The sequence below is a fragment of the Gouania willdenowi genome, chromosome 6 (assembly GCF_900634775.1).
Source record: "Gouania willdenowi chromosome 6, fGouWil2.1, whole genome shotgun sequence".
NCBI classification, from domain to species: Eukaryota; Metazoa; Chordata; class Actinopteri; order Blenniiformes; family Gobiesocidae; genus Gouania; species Gouania willdenowi.
In genome coordinates, this window is record NC_041049.1 from 23,269,913 (window position 1) to 23,291,547 (window position 21,635).

At 37.6% G+C, this 21,635-nt stretch overlaps 2 protein-coding genes and 1 long non-coding RNA gene across 13 annotated transcripts in view; all 3 read right to left on the minus strand.

Moving 5' to 3' along the window:
- Window positions 1-63: 63 nt before the first annotated feature.
- LOC114465082 (uncharacterized) lies at window positions 64-4,288 on the minus strand. The gene is made up of 4 exons (XM_028449855.1): window positions 3,971-4,288; window positions 1,570-2,316; window positions 1,454-1,486; window positions 64-814 (listed from the first exon to the last, which is right to left on the minus strand). Exons 1-4 carry the CDS (start codon window positions 4,143-4,145, stop codon window positions 765-767), a joined length of 1,005 nt encoding a protein of 334 aa, XP_028305656.1. The 5' UTR covers window positions 4,146-4,288; the 3' UTR covers window positions 64-764.
- A 1,053-nt stretch (window positions 4,289-5,341) lies between these two features.
- Window positions 5,342-8,056, minus strand: LOC114465398 (uncharacterized). The gene is made up of 2 exons (XR_003674304.1): window positions 7,859-8,056; window positions 5,342-6,089 (listed from the first exon to the last, which is right to left on the minus strand). It is a non-coding gene; the product is annotated as an uncharacterized LOC114465398 (long non-coding RNA).
- Window positions 8,057-12,687: 4,631 nt separating this feature from the next.
- The window catches only part of nav3 (neuron navigator 3), a 332,783-nt gene continuing 323,835 nt past the window's right edge, over window positions 12,688-21,635 (minus strand). For all 11 annotated transcript variants that reach the window (XM_028448750.1, XM_028448749.1, XM_028448748.1 and 8 more), the window contains 3 exons: window positions 20,239-20,357; window positions 19,807-20,010; window positions 12,688-16,975 (listed from right to left, as the gene is read on the minus strand). In XM_028448750.1, the coding sequence (XP_028304551.1) occupies window positions 16,856-16,975; window positions 19,807-20,010; window positions 20,239-20,357 (443 nt within the window). In that variant the 3' untranslated portion in view covers window positions 12,688-16,855. The remainder of the gene's footprint in view (window positions 16,976-19,806; window positions 20,011-20,238; window positions 20,358-21,635) is intronic.

A 21,635-nucleotide genomic window follows, 5' to 3' on the forward strand; every position in this document is an offset into this window, starting at 1 on the left:
TCTTCTCAGTTTCCCAATGTAACTTTTTAGTTTTTAATAAAAAAAAAAAAAACAAACATGACATCTTAAATTTATTTTATTAACCAATACTGCTCTTACATATCTCCTCCTCCAGTGTACTTTTATTCAATAAATTCTTAAAAATCAACATATTAAACAATGTGACATCCCTTATGCTGGGTAACGTTCACCCAATGAGGGACAAATAAAAATGAACACAGCATTAAGATCAGACATGTCAGGGTGAGCTTTGTGTGCCTTTAACTCCACCCCTTTGTAAACTGAAGTTCTCTGCATTTGTTACTGATGAAACTCAGGCAGGTACAGGACACTTGTATTGGGGGGGGGGGGTAAATTGTTGGGTGTGGGAATTATTAACATATGTCCTGACAAAGTGCTTGATTGACCATTCGCTTTTACAGAGGACAACTTTTGATAAAACCGCAGCTTTCAAAAAAGAAACACACCAAACAAATACAACTCCACAGAGATGGTTTTAAAACAAAAAACCAGCTACAACAGTGCAGCAGGCTAAAATGATGATGGGACAATGAAACAGATCTGGCTGATTAAGGCAGGTGTTTGTAAGGCGTTAAAAGAGTCCACTGCTGCAAGATCTTAGAAGAATTAGTCCAAAGTGTCTCAGTGTGGTTTTGCATGAAGACATCATCCTGAGTGCTCCATGTGGGACAACACTCGTTGGTTTGTCATGTGCATGTTGGGTTTGTGTTGTGGTGTGTTTATGGGTTAGGCTTTTCACACTGCTAGGCTGGATTCTCCTGGGTGTTCTTGAACCACACAATGTTTTGGGGATCTGAAAGACAGATGGATACAAACATGTCGTTAGAAAACTGACTTTTTTTCACTAGAAAAAGGTAAAATACAGTAATGTAAATACAAAAAAATGTGACCTAGTTAAGCTCTTGAAAGCTTTGATAAATGAACATTTGAAAGCCAATTATAGACATTCCAAAAGCATTGATTTTATCAACAGTAAGAATCCTGTTGAAATGTATGTTTTACATGAATGGAAGGTGTTGGGTTTTTTGTTTTTAAGAAAAACAATGACAGTGTATGGTTTAGAGCCAAAGTAGGGTATGCAAATTGTCATGGGAGGTATATAAAATAAAACTTACAACAGCGCGACAACATTGCAAACTACAACATAAATAGACGAGCCGTCAGGAGCCTCCATGCATTGGCCTATGAAAGTCTGTTTATCATTTAAATAAATTTAAAAAAAAATTTATTTGAGGTAAATTGATGCACTTTACATTTTTTTCTGTTACAAACTAAAAAAATAAGTTCAATAAAGTTATTATTTGATGTAAGTTAATCTATATTTATTTATTTTTTGTTTTCTTTGAAGTTAAGTGGATTTTTAGCTTTGACAAACATGAAAATAAAATATAAAACAAGACTTAGCGTGGAGAAAGATTAAGACCCAGCTCACCTTTTTTCTGTCTGTTACAAATAGCGTTCCATTCTGCAGAGAGAATCAAACAGACATTACACACAGCACAAAGATCTGACCAAATACCACTGACTAGTGTTATGTGTAATGCTCACCTTTATTGTGATAATTTAAAGCCTCCACTAGATGGCGACAACTAAGGAGCAACTTTCCATTGCCTTCTTCCATCTCTGCACGTGTGCCAGGTGTGGTAGCATTTGCAGCAGGGACAGGCATATCTTCAGTGGCCGGGACCGTGAGAACTGTGTCGGTGGTCAGATCTGCAGGGTGCTTAGCGTCTGTGGGCGGGGCGCCGTCTGTGATGGGCCTGGACTCACTAATGAAGCTAAGACCCCACTGGTTCTGTAGCAGCATGCCGATGGCAGGGCGATCCTCCTCCAGCGCTCCACCGGTTGCCCCCGCCTTCACCTTGGAAGCGTAGCTGACGGCCGGCTGCAGTTTGGCGGGGCTGTCCTGCACCGGGAAGGCAGGCGGCGGCTTGAGAAGCGACAAACCGTCCTGGACCCAGCGCTCCTTGGGGTTGACCTTCTGTGGGCGCTGGCCGACGCGCCTCTGACTATCCCGGCGAAGGCTGCGCCCTTTGTGCTGCTGGCCCTTGCGCTCTTTCTCCTTGCGGAAGCCGAAGTTGTGCGTGTGGCTGATCAAGTCGTTCTCGGGGGAATAATTTCGTGGTAGCTGCTCGGCTGAAGAGATGCAACCTCCTCCACCTCCTCCACAGCTGCCAGAACCAGGAGACAAGCGGCGGTTACGGATGTGGGGCTCGGAGTTGGCGGCAGACACGAGACCGGCAGGATCACACAGGTTATCGGATTCACACACAGTGCTGCTGGATTCCCATGTACCTAAAGCAGAGCATCAACATAGCAATCTGTTACATGACACTGTTGGATGTTACTCAAGTAAACCAATCCAAACAGACAAAACACAAATGCAATACAGTATTACAGTAAAATGTGGCAACACCATATGAGTTTGAACAGAAGAACCCCACTCTGATTAATCACTGGGTTTAGAGAGGATTTCACATATCAATGCTTCTTGTAAACATCATGGGGGGAAGGGGGTGACATCAATGTGAAAGGACAACTGCCTGAAAGACTGCATCTTTACCAAGTAGAGAAAAAACTAATATGATCACAATAAAAATGATTTAATTCTTTAATATCAATAAATCCCGGCTATATAAAAAAACCCATTCCCAAACCACTTAGAGAATGTCTATTCTTGTATCATGTCTTACCTCATAAAGTGCCAACACCCTGTTGCAGCACTTCTCTTTACTAGTAACAGTTACACAACATCCATGAGGATGGATGGGGAAGGGTGACTCAGTTTCATTGAGGAACAGTCATGTTTGCATGACACGGCAGAAACAACTTGAACAAAATCAGAAAAACACTTTGGAGCAGCCAACAGTTTCTGCTGTGTCATCACGTACTCATTGATTCTGATCAATAAGTCTTTAAAAGGACGCAAACATTTCCATGTGCATAATGAAATGTTTGTTCCTGCTTCATGAGGTTGTAACAATACGATAGGAGTGTTTCGGGTTTGATTCATTTGGAGCCTTTCAGAATGACTATTGTTTATCTGGACTTAAGTGACTTTCTCCCAAAAACTATTAATCATCAATCCTAACAATTTGTTAAAAACCTTCTACTGGGACAATAAAATAAAGACTTATCTTAACCCTGTTTAATAAATTGTGGTAAAGTTTGAGAAAAATATATTTTGATGACAAAACATTGAACGGACGCAAACTCATAGGTTAATTGTTTCAGAGAAACAAGCATGAAATGTGATCTAAAACTTTTAAAAGTATGAAAAGAGAGCGAACAAAACTTTAAGTGTAAAATCCAATTACTAGGTGAGCGTAGGTGTATTTGAGTAACCATTCAGAGTGTTCTACTATGCTGAGCGTTTGTCTTTACTATGTGGAGCACACAGACATCTTGATCGCCGGCCTGTGCAGCGTGTCTGCTATACACGTTTGAAACCAGTCCAACAGCACCTTCTAGATCAACTCTCTACTCATCAGCAGTGATATAATAAAAGACTGACACTCGCTGATCAATGTTGGACATCGATTATCAGTTTTTATTGGTATTTCTAAGGATCAGAGCGCAGTGGTGTTGGCAATGCGGCGCTGCTAGCAGAAGCTACTGCACAGCACCGGCGTTAGCAAACTTTAATCAGCAGCGTCATGGTGAATCCAGGGAAAACTCGACGATTTTCACTAAAATACTTGACAAACGCAGCCAAACAGTACTGCGGTTTCTTATCAGTGGCCATATTCGTCGCACGGGCCGCTTAATGTTGAACAGCAAACAAAGAAATTAGCTCATTAGCGCGCTAACCCAAGTGAAAGTTTCGTAACCGTCCATTGAAAGCGGGCAGCCCGATTAGCGGCGCAGCTAACCGTGGCTACGCGACACCAACAAACCCCCAGAGAGGCTGATATTCAGCCAGAGGCGTCGAAAGGCTGTATGAACTCACCTGTTTTGATATGCATGTCTTTTTGCGGGACGTGTCGAAGCACCTGAACCGTTTGGTAACTTTTTACAGCACTCAGTAAAACACTGCGGAAGCCACACGGTAGTGTGGGTGGGACAGGAAGTCCCTGCACATTATAGGTCCGGGGGGAAACTGGTGCTGTGTCTGAATATTCCATCCTATCTCATGTCCTATCCACTGTTCTTTAACCACCGGAAGTGCTTAAGTGGTGGCCATGATTAAAAAAAAGCGTTCACATTTTCTGAGTAAATGACGCGCGGCCGTCACTTAGTGTGCATCTGATTGTCAAAAAAACTGATCACCTTTCAAACTCCTATCCTAACACCTTTCCTTTACGCCGTGACGTCATAGACGGGGTTAAGGAAAAGTGGATAGAAAAGGAGATAGGAGGGACTTTTCGGATGCAGCCATGCAGGACGTTTATTCCACCCACATTGTAGCGTTCACCATGATTTCAGTGTTACACACACATTGCCTCTGTAGAATGTGTTTTACTTTCTTTGTACTAGTCAAAAGAAAGAAAATCAAAGAAAATTTGGCCAATGGAAAGCAAATGCATATATATATATATATATATATATATATATATATATATATATATATATATATATATATAACTTTTTTGTTTATTTGACAGGAACAATGTACATTTATAAACATTACAGTAAATGTACCACAGTTAGCCTAATGGCCATTTTTCATCTGCTGTACTGGACAGCTGTTAAAACTAAACCTAAAAACTAAATCTATCCACAGTAGTACAATTTAAAATAAATAAATAAAATCGTCTAAAACAGCATTAAACATTCATAAAACATAATTTACCTTACTAAAATGTATGATTCAGTTTCAATTAATATTTCAATATTAATTTTAAATATTAAATAAAATGTGAGAGAACTCATAACTATCAAGGCTGATGAATGCAGTTGTGATTACTCAAAAGCCATTTGTAGGTGGTTCTAAATGATACTACATACTGGCATGTGTATGCGACACAGCTGTGAAGACTATTTACTTAGCACACTTTCAACAACTTTTTGTAAGACCACATATCAAATTAAAATAACAGTATTACATCAAATGTTAAGGCTGCTTTTGTTTCAGGTTGTTCTTCAAAAGTTATTTTTCTGTCATTTGTTACAACTACAGCTTAGACATCCAAATATTGTAATTTGTCAACTCCAGCCTTTCAAAATGATTTTTAATATTACTGCATCTTAAATACTGCAGAGGTCTGAGAAATAGAGCAAATTCATTTCCTTCATTCATCCATTCAACTAAATACTAAACAGTCTTCAAATTACTCACTCAACTTAAAATAAATATGAAAAAAGAAACTTAAGAAGAAAAGTCTTTTAAAAATAAAATTGACTTTAATTTTCTTTGGCATCTTGTGCTTTTATTTTGAAGGTGATTTTCATAGAACTCTGGTGGTGAAATGTTCAGGTCAAGTAAATCGTTGACTTTTATCTAATAATTACAGAATGTTCAATATTTCATCCACACTTTTTAAACATTCTGGAGGGGAAAAATATCTGAAAGGAGTAAATAAAATATGTTTCTCTCAAGACATATTGATTTTACAAATTCCTATTGCTTTACAAATATATATACAAAATATTACAATGCACTCCTTTTCTAATGTTCTTTAACTGTCATTTTTAATATAATTGTCTTAAAATATATTTGTGAATCTGAGCATTTTCCTAATGCTTTGAAGAAAATGAAATCAAGCAGAAGTGAATAGATGCGTCCTTATGAGCGCTACAATAAAGCCCTCTCGTGGCCAGGAACAGGGACAACAGTAACAATACACGAAAAATAACTTCTGATCAGCTCGAGAACACAGACATGTTGTTGTTTCCCAGTAGATAGTTACATTCCCACTTCTCTAAATAATGACTAATTATAATTATCCTCCAGTGTGATTCCATCCATGGCCTCTTCTGTCCAATCACAATGAGAGGATCCCCAGTATTGGTCCCAGTTGTGCTGTCCAAGTGGTGGAAAATGAAGGTGCAGTATCAGAGATGTGGTGTGAGCTTCAGCCCCAACATGGTCAGGCTTACGGTGATGTATGTCCACCTGCTGAGCAGTTCTGCAAAAAAAAAAAAACAACAGCCTTGTTTTAAACTGTAAACAACACACAGGAACCTATAAAGCATTAAAACTATAATAGAAGATTTTCTCTAATGGTAGTGTTTGCTTGGGGTTTGTTTCAGAAGTAACAAGAGATCAGCAAATTATGTCAAACAATACTTGCAACGTTATCATTATTATTTTTTTTTTTAGTGGTGGCATTATAGAAGTGGAGATGAACATGTTTAATAAACAACGGGAACAGATTTTCCAGTCCACTAGTGGGAGTGTGGCATAAACACTCACTGAACTCTATTTAACAGAATTTATTAACGAACCAGAGGTGTAAAGAGTATTGATTTATCCTACTCATGTAGAAAAACCGTTACTTGATTGAAATTGTACTCAAGTACAAAATAAAATGTAGCTCAATTAAATAGTACTCAAGTAAATGTTACTAGTTACTTTCACCCATCCCACCACCCCCCTACATTTATTTTTGGTAATAAATCCCTTGCCTACAGTAAACATCTCATCTATAAACTCAAAATAATTGGAACTTAATTTTTCACAAAGGCATCTGTATAAAATAAAAGGTTTGTCAAAATCCATCCATCTATTTTCAGACCCGCTTGTTCCTGTCCATCGCAGGGCAACACACACACAACCAACCTCTCACATTTACTCCTACGGAAAATCTAGAGAGTCCAATCAACAGTCACGTTTTTGGATCGTGGGAGGAAGCCAGAGTACCCAGAGGAAACCCATGCAGCACGAGGAGAACATGCAAACTCCATACAGAAAGGACCAAAGTGTCCCAGGGCTTGAACCCAGGACCTTCTTCCTGTGAGGCTAACCATTTAAAAAATAATAATAATAATTTAAATGTAGGCTATAAGTATAGCATTTATAAACTCTACAACTGAGAAAATAACTAGCATTCAATACTGTTTTGGTGTGGTGCATTACATTTAATCTGGTTGGTCAGTTATGATGGGATGCATTTGATTGTTGTCTGGTCGTTTCATTTTTGTAGTTTCACATGGTCTGTTGATCATTAAAAAAAAAAAAAGAAAAAAAAAGTAATTTACTCGGTAAAAGTTGGGAGTAGAAATGCAACGAATTACTTTTCTTGTTTTGAAACGTACTCAAGTACAAGTAAAATTCTTGATTTAGAAATACACTCAAAGAAGTGCAAGTACCCATAAAAGCAACTCAATTACAAAAACGTGAGTACATGTAATCCGTTACTTTCACCTTTGTAACAGAGCATGGGGTTTTAACTAGGCAGAAGTAAGCAAGCGAAGCAATAAATATATTAAGTGACACATAACACTGGTGGTGGCAACGTAGCTATAGTCCCCTGGCTATGGCTACGTTTAACTTACCTCCAGACACTTTCAATATATTATTAGATGAGGTTGGAATTAGTACACAGATAGACCAGGTTTTGTCAGCTTTTGTTGTGCATTCGTTTTGAGATAACAAGTAAGGTCATATTTAAAAGTTGGTGGGTCAGTAGGTTTTGAGTCTGTGTATTTGGTCTTGTGAATAAAAAATTTTGCCCAAAGAAATACGAGATTGATGAAAAAAAAAAATCAATAAATTATCATTGCATATTTATCAACTTCAAACCCAAAAATGATATTTGTAATACAACAAGAACAGACATGTGTTATGATAAACGTATTGATACTTTTCCAGAACAGTCTCGTGACAGGCAGAAACGTCTTCTTCAGCCGTCACAGAGGCACTAAACACTACCCATCTACCAGCAGTTTCACTCACCTTTTTATGGGACAACGAAGTACATGAAAAAGAAAACCACAATGTTCAAAAGCACAAAGACCACGACGTCAAACCAGTAATAGTGTTCCGGCAAAGATTTCAACCGCTTCAGCAAGTCTGCTGTTTCAGGAACAGAAGTTTCACTGGTCGGAGCCATGTTTGAGCTACTGTTGTTAGCCCCGCCCACACCGCACCCTCTTTTCCGGTCTGGGGAGGAAACGATGCGTTGGACTTTTGCCCTTCGAAATAAGGGCCGTTCTATGTTTCTTCTAAGATTTAAGTAGCACCCTTTTGCCAATAAAATGTTCCCCTTTTTTTGTCCAAGTTTTTTTAGACTCCTTTGTTCTTTTTTTAATTACCACTTTTGATCCAAATAAGATAACTTTTATCCTATAAATACCACTTGTTTCATTTTTTTCCTCTTTTTGTTGCGCATTTGTGCCCTTTTTTCACAATTGTTGCCACGTTTTGTCCATTTCAGCTACACTTTGCCATACCACTTGGTTCATTTGCCTTTTTTTTTTTGCCACTCTTCACTGCTTTTGGCCCATTTTAGCTTCTTTTCTTGCCATATTTTTGCCACTTTTGGACCATTTGTGGCCATCTGTTACCATGTCTGCCTCCACTCCCTTGTGAAAAAACATAGCGAATGAAACTGGCCCACTTCGGGTCGACGGCCAACCGGGACAATGCTCGGTATGCCAGATTGTCAGTCCACCCCTGCCCTAGTAGCCTACTAGGTAGTATACAAAAACTCAAAGAGAAAGCCAAAAGCTACGTTTGATTATGTATGAAGCTATCTTGGGGCTAGAGCTGGTGTTCATACAGCGATCCTGTCAGTGGCGGCTGGTGCATTTTTCTCCATGGGGGGGCTACAACTCCAAAATAGATATACACCAAAAACAGGTTTTGTGTAGCTTTGAACAAATAAGGACAATTGCAGTCACAGAACTGCTTTCAAACTAATCACATGTATTGTTATTGAACCCATAAACAAGTAAGAACAAATATAGTATATAGTAGTAGTATGTACCAGTGTTAGGGGTACTTGTGCCAAACTTTTTTGGCACAAGTAACCGATTTCTCTCATTTCTGATTCCAAATAAATATAAATAATGATGGAATTAATGAGTGATAACACACATTTTAAAGAATCTCATTTTGTAAATAAGTGGAAAGAAGCAGTATTTAGTGCCTCATGAATAGATTTATTTTTTATAGTTTTTATCATTTATGGTCATCTCCCTCCTGATGTGGGACCAGGACAATGATCCTAGTTTTTTTCAGATAATGTTCTAATCAGTATCATTTCTATCATCATTTTGTGTGTTTTCTGTGTCAATGTGTGTGTTTCTGGTTTCATTTTGTGTATTTTGTTTTTGTGTGTGGTTGGTATTATTTAAATTATTCCATCTCAGTCTGTTTCTTATGTCATTTTGAATGTTTTGTTTTGTGTTGCTGGTAATAGTAAGTATCTCTTAGTGTGTGTTTTTGGTGTCATTTTGCAGATTTAGATGTTGGTTGTCTGTTCTTTTTCTCTTATTTGGTGTTTTTATTGTCATTTTGTGCATTGCTGGTAATATTAAGTAGTATTATCATTTTGAACTTAATAAAAAAAAACATTTTAAAACCCCATATTTTTTATGCTTTCATTTGTTAATTTTCCTTCTCTCTCTCTCTCTCAAGTAACTTCTGTAGTGCCATTGCGTACCCCTAGGGGTACACATACCCCAACTTGAGAAACTCTGGTATATACATTAGAGTGAGTGAGTGTGTGTCAGGGTTATTTATCTTATGAGTTACATAAAGTTATGGTTGATAAATAAATGATTTCCTATAATTAAACCAGATCAAGCTGATGATTTAATCATTCAGTATATTTAGGTGTAATAATCTCATAGTTACATTGGTCTAATGGGACCAGCTTTGTCTGTGAACACGTGAAATATAATTAAAAATATTGAGTTTCACAAGTTGGGACGAATGAACAGTGACATTAATATTATGCTAACATTTATTTCACACAATGTGTGACATGTTTAGCTTTTATCCTTCCATACAAGTGTTAAATCTGACCATAAACAAATCTGTGGCTTTGTGACAGTAAGACGTGTACTTTTTACTTGGTCTATTATTTATATAAAGTGGTTAGCGTTAGCTCTTAGCCCAGTCGGTGTGTTAGCTTAGCATAGTTAGCTTTAGTTGAGTTTCCAGTTCATAATTGTTGCTACAGGTTCATCTCTGTCCCCGTGTTTGTGGAACTTTGGGTGGATTTGACGGAGGAACTTGGACTGCTTCACTTTGTTAAATGGTTATCTGGTTTTAACCAAGTAGCGGTCCATGATATATCGCTCCTTAGCAGCTTCAGGTAGCCGTGACGTAACTGTGGGTGTGTGAGGGTTGAGGGGCGGGAGTGGCGGTGGTGCACACCGCTGCCGCGGAGGCTTCGCTACGGAGCTCCCGTAAACAACGTTCCGCTCCATAGAATAATAAGTTGACCACAAACAGGGGGAGTTTTGGCCTGTGGAACAAGGTTTTTAGGGGCATTCTTGGCTAAATTGAGAGAAACTCGCTAATACCTGACATGGGAATTTATCGTTTATATCGTGGGATGACATATTCTTACCGGTGAGAATATTTTGACGATAAATCATAAACAATAAAATATCGCACAATCCTTTTTGACAAAATACATGTATTTGTCAATATTTAATTTCAACCAATTCTCCATCATTTAGCTTTGTCTCAGATTTGGATGCCTTGATGACAGAGGCAGGGGGCTCCCACTTAAAACACTGTGGCCCAAGGCAGTGCTACCTTTACCTCAGCTCTCTTTGTCTGCAACAGAAAGGTCATTAAAAAGCTAATCATGTAAAAAACAGATAAAAAATCAAGTGATGTTTGATTGAATGAATGTCTTAGCAGCAGACTCAACGTCCATAGAAATACACTATTACATACAAAAATAATTATATTACAGTTCAAATGAACATTAGATTAGACAAGGCATTTGTTTCATTTACTATGTATTTATGCTGACATAACCTACAAGTGCAATTCAGTAGCTGAAGAAGAGTTTTAATTAATTTAAGTTAATGTCTAGCACAGACACATACCCACACGTAGGAGTGGGCGATATGGGGGGAAAAAAATCACATTTTTTTCTTTGTAAAATCATGATCACAATACAATTTTTTTCATTCAAATCATTTAGACTATTTTAAAGTTATTTACCAATAAAACAAACCAAATCACCTACTTAAAAATCATCGTCCTAAATGGAAAAAAATGAATAAAAGATCATTTAAGACAAGGTCATTTTGAAATATTTTTTTTTTTAAAAATTGTATGTAACAAATTTATCAGACTGGTTCCAAGTACAATTAACATTAAACAAAAGGGCTGACATGTTCTTATAGTCACACAGTCTTTTTCCTTTGTTTAACTAAAGTGGTGTAGCATTAGCATTAGCAACACTTGCTACATAACAAGGCAGCATATCAGTCTAGTGATTTCTATTTGTTATTGAGGAAACACACTCATATTAATAAAATCCTACTTTAAGCAGTGTTTGAACGCCTCATTTCACACAGTTTAGACAATCATATCCTTTACAAGATAAAACGTTACTGCTTTGGTTACATTAGGCCTGGGTGATATGGACCAATATTCATATCTCTATATTTTTCTTCAAAATGGCAATAGGTGATAATTAATATTTTACATCAATAGTTTTACAAGAAAAACAATAATGGGTCAAAGTCAGTGGAGCCACAAAGACCCTATTATTAATCACTAGCAGCACAATAACAACATTTTGTGTCATTTTTGACTTTTTCCTTCATTAAGGCTGAAATGTGATTAAATTATGTAGTGTTGCTTTTTTCAGGGCAGCTCTAAGTTGCTGAAAGTCGTTTTTAAAGTAAATCACATTCAGGACACTGTCCCTTTAAGAATGTGGAAACAGCCATGTTAGCTGCTGCAGTAGCAGATCTTCTGAGGAGCGACAGAGAGTTAGTTAGAGAAGAGAAACACATGCAGTGTTTCCTCAAACATCTCTCAGTGTTTAACACTCGGAACTAATAGAGTTGGCCATTACAGACAGACATCTGCACTGAGCCTCTGACAGACAGTCGCTAACACAGCTGACTGTGTGTGTCCGTGCACTGGGGGGGTTAGTTTTTGGTGAACAAAATTGGGTAGTTACATACCATCTCAGACGGCGTCTGTCTACTAGAAATACTTTCTTTCTGAAAGCATTATTGTGTTGTTATTATTATTGTGTGATGCCTGCCGTGGTTGGTTAGATTTAGGCACAAGGAGACATGGATTGGTTATCTCGGTCAGTCAATCAGAGTTACTCGAACTACGGCAAGCCATGAGGATCAAAATTCATTATCATGAAAAAATTTAAAAAGAGAACGAATGGGGAAATGTAAGCGTGAATAATGTCAAGTGTGGCGTGTGGTGTGAGAATGCGTCAAATTGCGTGACTGTCACACTCAAAGCGTGAGGCTTGGCAGCTCTGCCTTAACATCCCACGGCTTCACCTGTCAAAGCCACTTTATGACGGAAAAGGCGTTACTGTGAATGCAAAACTTTGAGCGAGAGTGGACGGTAAAGATTTTTGCACCCTAAACAGGAAACACGTCATCACCACTCAGACACAGATGAACGAAACAACTTCACACATCATCATTATTATCTACATAATATTTATTCTGATTATCTAAATACAGATATACATTTGTTTCGTAGTATTTTTAATTCATTATTATTTTTATGTCTCACTCAAACAAACATGGTAAGTGGTGGGGCGGCGCCCTCTATTGGCCAGCTGCCACTGGATCCTGTTCTGTTCTTCCTGAAAACTAAACCCAACCAGTCAAGGGAGATGTTCTCCACCTCAGAGTCTGCTTCTGTTGAATTTTTCTTCTTGTTAAAAGGGAGTTTTTCCTTTGTTTTTTTGCCCCATGCTAGCTCATGTAGAACTTTATTTTTCTTAATAGTTAGTTATGTGATAAATACCATGAAATAACTCTTTTGTATTTGAAGCTATTGCCTGTAATAAAAACTGAATTTAAAATCACAATTTACAAAAATACAAGAGCCACTTTTGCTTGTGCAACACCAAATACCATTTATTAGGGCTTTGCAAAGACTACAAAATCTTTCAGATGAGTTAAATCACTGTCTCTGTCTATTTACATGATATGTTACATACAAATTTACAAAATATAAAACATTAAAGAACAAATGTTTCATCCGAAAGAAAAGATACTGCAAAATGTAATCGGGATAGATGACCAGCGGATTTTAATGCTACGCTGTTAACATTTCAACACGAGGGTTGAAAGAGTTGAATCATGGATTAGGTCTAGGTGAGGAGTAACCCATAACCATGGTAACTACTTTTTAATAAGCAGCCATAGCCGATTGTAGACATCAGACTGGATATAGAAGACCAGTATTGTGCTAGCAGGAAGCTTAGCTGCAGAAACAGGTAAAGATTGTAGTGATAAGGAGTCGGACTGTCCTGAGGTTGTAACAATATGACTCCTTGGTTTCTTAAAGACACTGAGAGACAAGTAGCACCTGTTGGTTGTTGGTAAATGTTTACAGTACAGTATCAGGTCAGTTTCAGTGCCGCAAACAGCAAGCTAGCCTAATGTGGCAGCAAGCATTAGTTATGAGTATCCAGAGGAGAAGTGGTACTGAGGAATTCTGCAAGATGGAGAAGAATCCAGGAAATACCGTGACAAGATGAAGAATACTGGAGAAGTAGGAACTTTATGTTCAATTTGTGACTCATGTGAGGTTAAAACAATCTGTTACTGTACAATTTACGCCTCCAACATCCAATCACAAGACACATACCAGTTTTCTGACAGCGACTTTTGTTTCAGCATTTTTACTTCTCCGCTGCTTTTTTAGGAACAATAATTTACTCTGCGGGTTAAGCATATTCGTTACATAGACAGGGAAGAATGCATCTTTGATTCACTGTGCAACACAAGTATATACAACCCATCCCTACTTTAAAGTGTGCAAAAACCAACCCACTCAAAAAAACAAAACATAGGACAATCAAAATTCAAAATGGCTTCCGTCCAATACACTCATACGTAAAGGTAAGTCTTTTCTCAATGCAACTTATTTAAAAAGCTTCAAAGCATGCTCGTCAGGCTAGAAAACTCTTAATAATTTGGTTGTGCTCCTGTCAGTTCAAGTGAGCCCAGCTCAACTGGGCACAATAAACACCTAAAAAACACCCCACCACCTTCACTTTAAAAAAAAGTTCCTGACAACATGGGTTCGTTTAAATTCAAATACAGCGTAAAAGATTTTCTTCTCTGTCAAAGAGAAGGACAGAGTGTCGAGTCCTCCAACCAGTGTTTGTTTTTTTTCTTACACTCTCATCATCCAGTCAGTGCGTTTACATGCACACGGCTGTGCTCACAAGTGGTTTAAGGACCTCTCGTCTTGTCTGAGGTTACAGCAGTAGAGAAAACCAAACTCCTGACAAACATCGTCTGACCTCCATAGGTGGCGCTGGATTCTTTGCAGAACAGTGTGAATTGATGTAGTAGTGGTTGAACTGAAGAGGGAGAAAACAGAGGTTGAAAATCTTTGTTCCATGTTTTTCTCCTGCCCATGCATTTAAGGATGTTCAGCTGTCCGTCCACAAGTGTGACTTCTACTTCTCGCCCACCATCAATCTCCACCTCCTTTCATGGGATGGCGATGGGAGAAAAATGTTGCATGCGCAGAACGCCGTGTCTGATTCTCATCGAGCTGGTGTGTCTACATGCACTATTAGCTCGATTGTCAATCGCATTATCTGTGTGTGTTAATCAAGCTACAGATTGTCCAATTCTAGGAGGGCTAATATGTTTATATGCATTTTAAAATTCAATTACTATTGGATTAAGCCATTTCTTCGGTTTTCTCAAGCCGTATGTAAACACACTGAATGGGCGAGAGGACGATGCTTCCACAAACATATGCACAATTAAGGCAGTAAGAAAGCACCAGAATCAACATCCCCATGCTTCCCTTCAAACTTATGTGTGAATCCAATTCTTTGGTTTTTGGTATGTTGAAGAGACAAAGGTCTAAAGAACCTTTAATTCAGTGGCGGAGCTGAAGGTAGGGTCAAGGGGACCATGGGGGTTCTTCTAGAACAGGGGTCTGCAACGTTTAGTCTCAAAGGAGCCATTTTGCCTCATCTCACCTGGATTAACGTCCTTCTAGAGCCAAACAAATACCTTCTCAGTGAAGACAATACAATGTATAAAATTATATACATAGATAAAATTATACCAAAAATATTATCAAAAGATTATTATTAATTTAAAAAAAAAAAAAAAAACAACAAATAAATTTAATTTGTTAACACATGATCATGTCAGTCAACACATGCTAATTGCTAATTTCTTGCCACATATCAAGCATGCATATTAAGTCGGAAATGAATGTGTCCCTACACAATTAAAGTCTCCATTTTCTTCCAAAATAGTCTTTTTTGTTAGTTTAGTTATGTAACCAGGGATTTAAAACTTAAGGTTAGCCACAGGTTCAAGGTAAGTTGATAGTCTGTAGAAGTTGCAGGATGGTGAAGTAAAAAGATTGCAGAGTTATCGCAAAATGCAATTTATTTTTTAGATTGGCAAATCGTGATTTTATTAGGTGTCAATGTCATTATTCATCAATATCCTCTGTAAGAAAAAAACAATTCTGTATTTAAATATATTTGAAGCTATAGGGAGCAATTGCAAAAGAGTCAAAGAGCCACGTGAGGCTCCAGAGCTGCAGGTTGCAGACCCCTGTTCTAGAACATGATAAATTGGGCACCTTGGGTTCCACCATACACAGTAAGTGTCTTAGTGGGTTCTGGATTAGTTTTAAACCAATTCTGCATCAGAAACTAGAGAACTATAATGTGTCTGAAGCACAGAACATGTGTACTAAACCACAGTAAGCGCTGCATTGTGGTGCATGTTTGGCAGGAAAATCAAAAAAGAAATATTGGCACTTGGACATTTTTCACTTTACAATAGCAGTGTGGCTGTATGGCACACAAACAATGCGCTTCTGTTGTGCTTGTTGTTGCGCCTAGCAGTGGATGACATGGAGGAGGTTCAACAGCACCACAAGGTTCAAGTGTGTCATACTGATGGTGCAAACAATCTCTAAAAAAATAACCACAATGGAAAAGGTTAGTCCTAAACGCACCTTAAAAATGTTCGAGGAGTAATTTGAACTTCTTGAACACTTGCTCAGACCATATTAAAACACATCTGATACAGAAAATGTTTGTTTAAAGCACCAAAAACATTAACTGTAACTACCAGAGGGCAATATACCACCCACAATGTGGTACCCAAGGTTGTCAGAAGTAACTGGAAAAAAAAAACAGTGCTTTTATAAAAGCACAGTCAGATGAGTTGATTATTCTTTAGGCTTAAAGGAGAGTTGACCTCTGCAGCCTAAGTGTAAGTGCATTCATAAAAGTGTGTTAAAAGTAAAAAAAACACTTCTGTAAACAAGAAGAGACCAAAAAAAACCTGCATCTCCATGTAAACATCTGAAGACAAATAACTGGGACAAAGAAATCCAGTTTAGACACAGTTCACACACAGCTGGATTGAAGTTGTGAACCATGGCTCATCACAGCAGAGCGTTCTTGGGATTTATTCGTAGATACTTCCTCATCAGACACACCCTGCTTATTTAAACATGGAAAGCTGCATTTGTAAAATGTTTGTACAACTGTTGAAATTAAATGGCTGTTTGCCAAAACCACATCCGATTGCCTTTTGTTTTAGAGCCCGAAGAACCAAGTGCGTGGACGCTCCTCAAAACTTGATTGAATATTGCACTGGAAATGGTAATTCTCCTACAATAGGTCACCACAACATCTTGGATGTTAAACTTTTCTTGTTCCAGGTGTGTGATGTCCACAGGGATCAGTGTGTGCTTCAGCAGCCTTTGGCCTCATAGTGCTGACTCCAGCGAGGAGTCCAGCTGGTCGTCATGGTGACTGGTGCTGTCGCTATCACAGCTCTGTGTGCTGGAGTAGTTGGCAGCCTCCTGTAGTCGTAGCAGCATGTTCATCTGCAAATACAACACCCTTTGTTACCTGCAAATAAGCTGATTATACACAGCCCATTGAATGGTAGACATCAGTTTAGCAACGGTAAATTTAAACAGATTCGATTCACGATACTCGGTTCACAATACGATTCTCTCACGATTTATTTTACAAAATGGGACTGTAGTCAAATGATGACTGAAAAATATTTCTTTATATATATACTGTATTATTTTCCTTTGATTTTTCATTGTCAAAAGAATCCCTTGATAAACTATTCAAAACAATGCAATTTAACTAAAAATAAATCTTGAATGAAATAAATAAAGGAATAATACAAATGAAGAAGAAGCCTATTCATTTAAATTCTGGTTCTATAGTAAACAATGCAAAACTGCATAATAGTTCTTTTTCTTTTTAAAAGTGCAACTGAAAATGTAGCACTTGTGTGAAATTGTGATACCTATGAATCGATTATTAACTGCCTTACGATTAATCATTACATCCCTAGTTTATAATTGTCAATAGATGAAGTTATCTTAGCCAAAATACAATTTACAATTTGTCTGCATTTATCCTTATAGACCAGGGGTCACCAACCTTTCTGAAACTGTGAGCTACTTCATAGGTACTATATAGTCTGAAGGGTTACCAGTTAGAAAAGTGTCTAAAATACTACATGTTCATGGTTTCACTTAAATTAGAGGGTAAGATAATGAAAAAGGATAGTAGTAGCTTAAAAAGGTAGGAAATAATTCCAGCAAGTTCTTCTTGTCTTCTTTTTTAATAATATGTTAAGGTTTAAATTATTCAGACTATTATTTATCACATCAAAGTGTTCAGCAGACGCCTCTGAACAGGACTGGCAGTTCTAAGTACATTTCCTGAAAAACTGTTGTCTGAACAAATGAAACTACTACTACCTAAACATATTAAAAAAAAATGTTGAGCTTTCAACATGAAACACTTTATTTCTCCTAATTTATGCAATTGTTTAATTTTCATTAGGGGGGTGTGTTGCCTGGCCTCTGGCAATACGATTCGTATCCCAATATATACGTCACGGTACAATATATCCCGATATTAAAGTATAAGGCGATTATTGCAATTTTTTTCAATATATGACTTCAAAAACAGCTAATCTGTACATCTTCATGAGAACATAATATATGAAATATATTTTATTGGCATATTTTACACTCAAAACATTGGCTTTAACATTGGCCATGTGCCAACAACTTAAAATAAAAGAATAACATACAATCTGCCTGTGGCTTTTAAACCAACTTTGATTTTAGTGCAACATAACTGAGGTATATGCCTAGAACAACAATATAAATGCAGAAAGTTATTACTTTCTTTTTAGATTTTATTGAAAAAACACAAGCTGGTCAACATGTCCAGGTTTGAGCACTTCTCTGTGCAGTTACAATGTCTCCTGCAGTGGAAAAGACTTTCCTGGTTAAATAAAGGTAAAATAAATAAATAAATAATAATAAAAATGGATGCATTCTGAATCTATCCGAGAATCGCGCGACGTAATATCACGATATATCGCCGAATCGATTTTTTCAATACCCCTAATTTTCATTGTATTTTTAGATAATCCACCTTGCGTTTTTAGAAATATATCTTATATATATATCATATTATATAAAACCTACCACTGACTATACACCAGATCTGAAACGTTCCAAATCATTTGTCACAATGTTTCAGTGAAAATAAACATTTAAAGATGGTTAATTTTATACTAAAGTTTTATCAGCAGTATTTAACTTTCCTAAGTACTAACTACATCTCTCAAATGTATTTATCTTTGTGCGTTTCAATCCTGGAAAGTAAATCCGATTTTAGGTGTTTAATTAAAGTATTAAATTATTATATTTGGACAGCTGTCTTTTTTTAGTTGAAATCACTGGAAATTTCATTGTAAACACAAAATTGAATGTAGACACAGCGCAAATGTGAGGAAGAGAGAGGAAAGTCAAGCCACGCCCCCACTCAATGAGGGTGATTTTGCGCAAAAATAGTTTCTCTGTCAGCGCTGAACACGGTAGAAAATGACTAAAGAAGAGCTTTTTTAAGCCAATAAGCCTGAGGTAAAGGTTGTTTATCTGAAAATCGTGGAGGAGAGCAGCAGCAGCAGCACAGTAGCAGTTAGCTTAGCAACTAGCAGCACCTGTCCTGCACCTATCCGGTGGACATGAGGAGGACTCTTGGCATATGAAAGACAAGACAGGCCTCGGCTGTTAAATATGATAAAAAGTTTCGACGATAAAAAGTTTTCCATGGCTGTTTTTTTTTGGCTATTTTGACAAATAAAAAGTAAGCACGCATTTAATTTCATTTTCTGATCTGCTGCTGATTCATTAGATGAGTTGTGGCCTTATGTTATGGGTGTGAAAGTTTGTAAATATTTTGTCTTTGTGGGTTTTTGTGTTCTGAAAGTTTAGTGACCTTTGTGGCTAAATTACCGGTGGTCTTGCGCTGTCCTTGTTGCTGAAACACGTTAGATTTTGACAACTGCCACTCAGAGAGTGAGAGACGGATACTCTGTAATAGGCGATTGTCCATGCTTCTTTAATGCTGATTGGTTGTTTGTGTTCATGTGATATTATTGGCCCATTTAGTTAGCAAAAGGCTCTTTAAACAATGTATTATGGGACATTTTTGTCTCTCTCTTAGTGCCGGAACAACGCTCGGGATCTGATGACTTACAAATTAAGCACTGTTAGTATCCACACTAGTGGTACATGGTGGTTCAGCACTTTTGGTGGCTTCCATTGCTTGTTAAAGATGAGTCTCATGGTAAGCCTGAACCTGGTTTCCTGTACACACTTGTTTGACTCACCAGCGGATCTCCCTCAGTGTCACTCTGGGACACTTGCTTGGAAGACGCTCCTTCTTTAGATGAGCAGTAGCCGTCATATCCCACGTCCTCAGGCCTCAAATGAAGCAGCGACTGGCCTTCTTGCTGCAACGATGCAGCGTTCCACGGATATGTGTCGCTCACCCACTTGGATGGATCCTCCCAGGCCGCCCTTTTACCGTACAGCTGCACATCAGGTCATGGAAAGATGCAACGTGAAGTTAAAAACTCTTACACAAAGCAGTTTTTATATAACAAGTTTATCATGGGCATCTGAATTTTTTGACTCATTTGGAACAGCTCATAAACTATAAACACATCACACACAGATAGAAATTTGACATCAAATAGCAACTGTGGCTTTTCATATGGAAGCTAAATACAAATAATATCAGGTTCCCATTCACACAGTACCTGCAGTCCTTCTCTGACAGCCTCCAGCAGGTAGGGCACCAAAGAGTAGTTCCACAGGTCAGTAAACCAAACACGAGAACCTTCTACATCCATGGGACAAGACAGGAACAGACGTGGACCTGCAGGGACAACAAAACAAGTAATGAACAATAACAGCAGGAGATACCTTTAAAGATTGTTGTAAATAAGCAGGTACAAATACAGACTGGGGTTGAGTCCAAAACAAACCCTAAATAGTTGGAAATCCACACATTTCCAAGCTTGTTTCTGCAGCTCAACTGCATGTGCACAGCATTAGAGCTCCCAGTAAAGGGTTCTATTGCAACATGTTGTCAATTTCACTTTGAAAAATCCTTACGAGTAACTTTATAATGTTAAAAAAAGGTGTTTAAGTGTTGGAGGCTCTTGTGGTGAAAGGAAAAAATAACCCTCCTGTTATCCTTGTGGTCAATTTTGACCCCATTCAATGTTTATCATTCAAAAAAATAATAGTTGACTTTTTCCCTAATTTGATGAGTACATTTGATTAAGCACATAATTATCACGATGACATTTTTTCAATGTGCTGACCAAATATTGCATGCAATGGTGTTTTTCTGGGGTCAATTTGACCCCAAGCTGTTTTAGCTGTGTAAAACTTGTCTGTCTGTTTATTGCAATTTGCACGCTCTCTCTCTTGAAAATGTCCTCAAGGAAAAGGTTTACTGTCAACAGGGTAAGCAACACAGGCAATTTCCTAGGGCCCCGAGCTGAAGGGGGCCCCCGAGGGACAGCTGACAGTTAATTTCAATGACAAAATAATGAAACCGCTTTGAGACGCTGCAACGACAGCGCATCAAAAATCCCGGGGCCCTTTCTGAGTCGTCACTGGCTAGCTGCCAGTAGGGGGCATCAATCCTGCTGTGTGGCTAAGATAATTTTAAATAAAATGTTAACATGAAGCATTAAAGCTGTTACTGCAAATTAATGTTCATTAATTATTCCATACATATCTCAAATGTTTAGTGTTTGTGTAGCATGCACATTTCTTTACTGTACTTTATGCAAGCCAACCAAATACATTGTGCGGTTTTCTTTTTCTTCCTTGAGGTGCTTTATTGAAGTTTTTTGGACCACCACCACCACAACAACACCAACATCAGCAGCAGCAGCAACAGCAGACCTCTCTATATGAAAGTAGGAACTCATTTAGTTTAACTTTTTAAAATACATTATAAGTAATATATATATATATATATATATATATATATATATATATATATATATATATATATATATATATAAACTTATATATAAAATAATATAAATATATCATGGGAGCTATCTGATTTAATATGACCACACAAATATTTGTCTTAAACAATTGCTTCTTATACTATTTTCTTTCTTGCAATATC

Excerpts from the sequence above, each read along its gene's own strand:
- LOC114465082 (XM_028449855.1), bottom strand. The coding sequence starts at position 4,145 with ATGGAATATTCAGACACAGCACCAGTTTCCCCCCGGACCTATAATGTG. Across the intron at positions 2,317-3,970 it reads AGACATGCATATCAAAACAG|GTACATGGGAATCCAGCAGC; the intron begins GTGAGTTCATAC and ends GCTCTGCTTTAG. Across the intron at positions 815-1,453 it reads TTGTAACAGACAGAAAAAAG|ATCCCCAAAACATTGTGTGG; the intron begins GTGAGCTGGGTC and ends TCTGTCTTTCAG.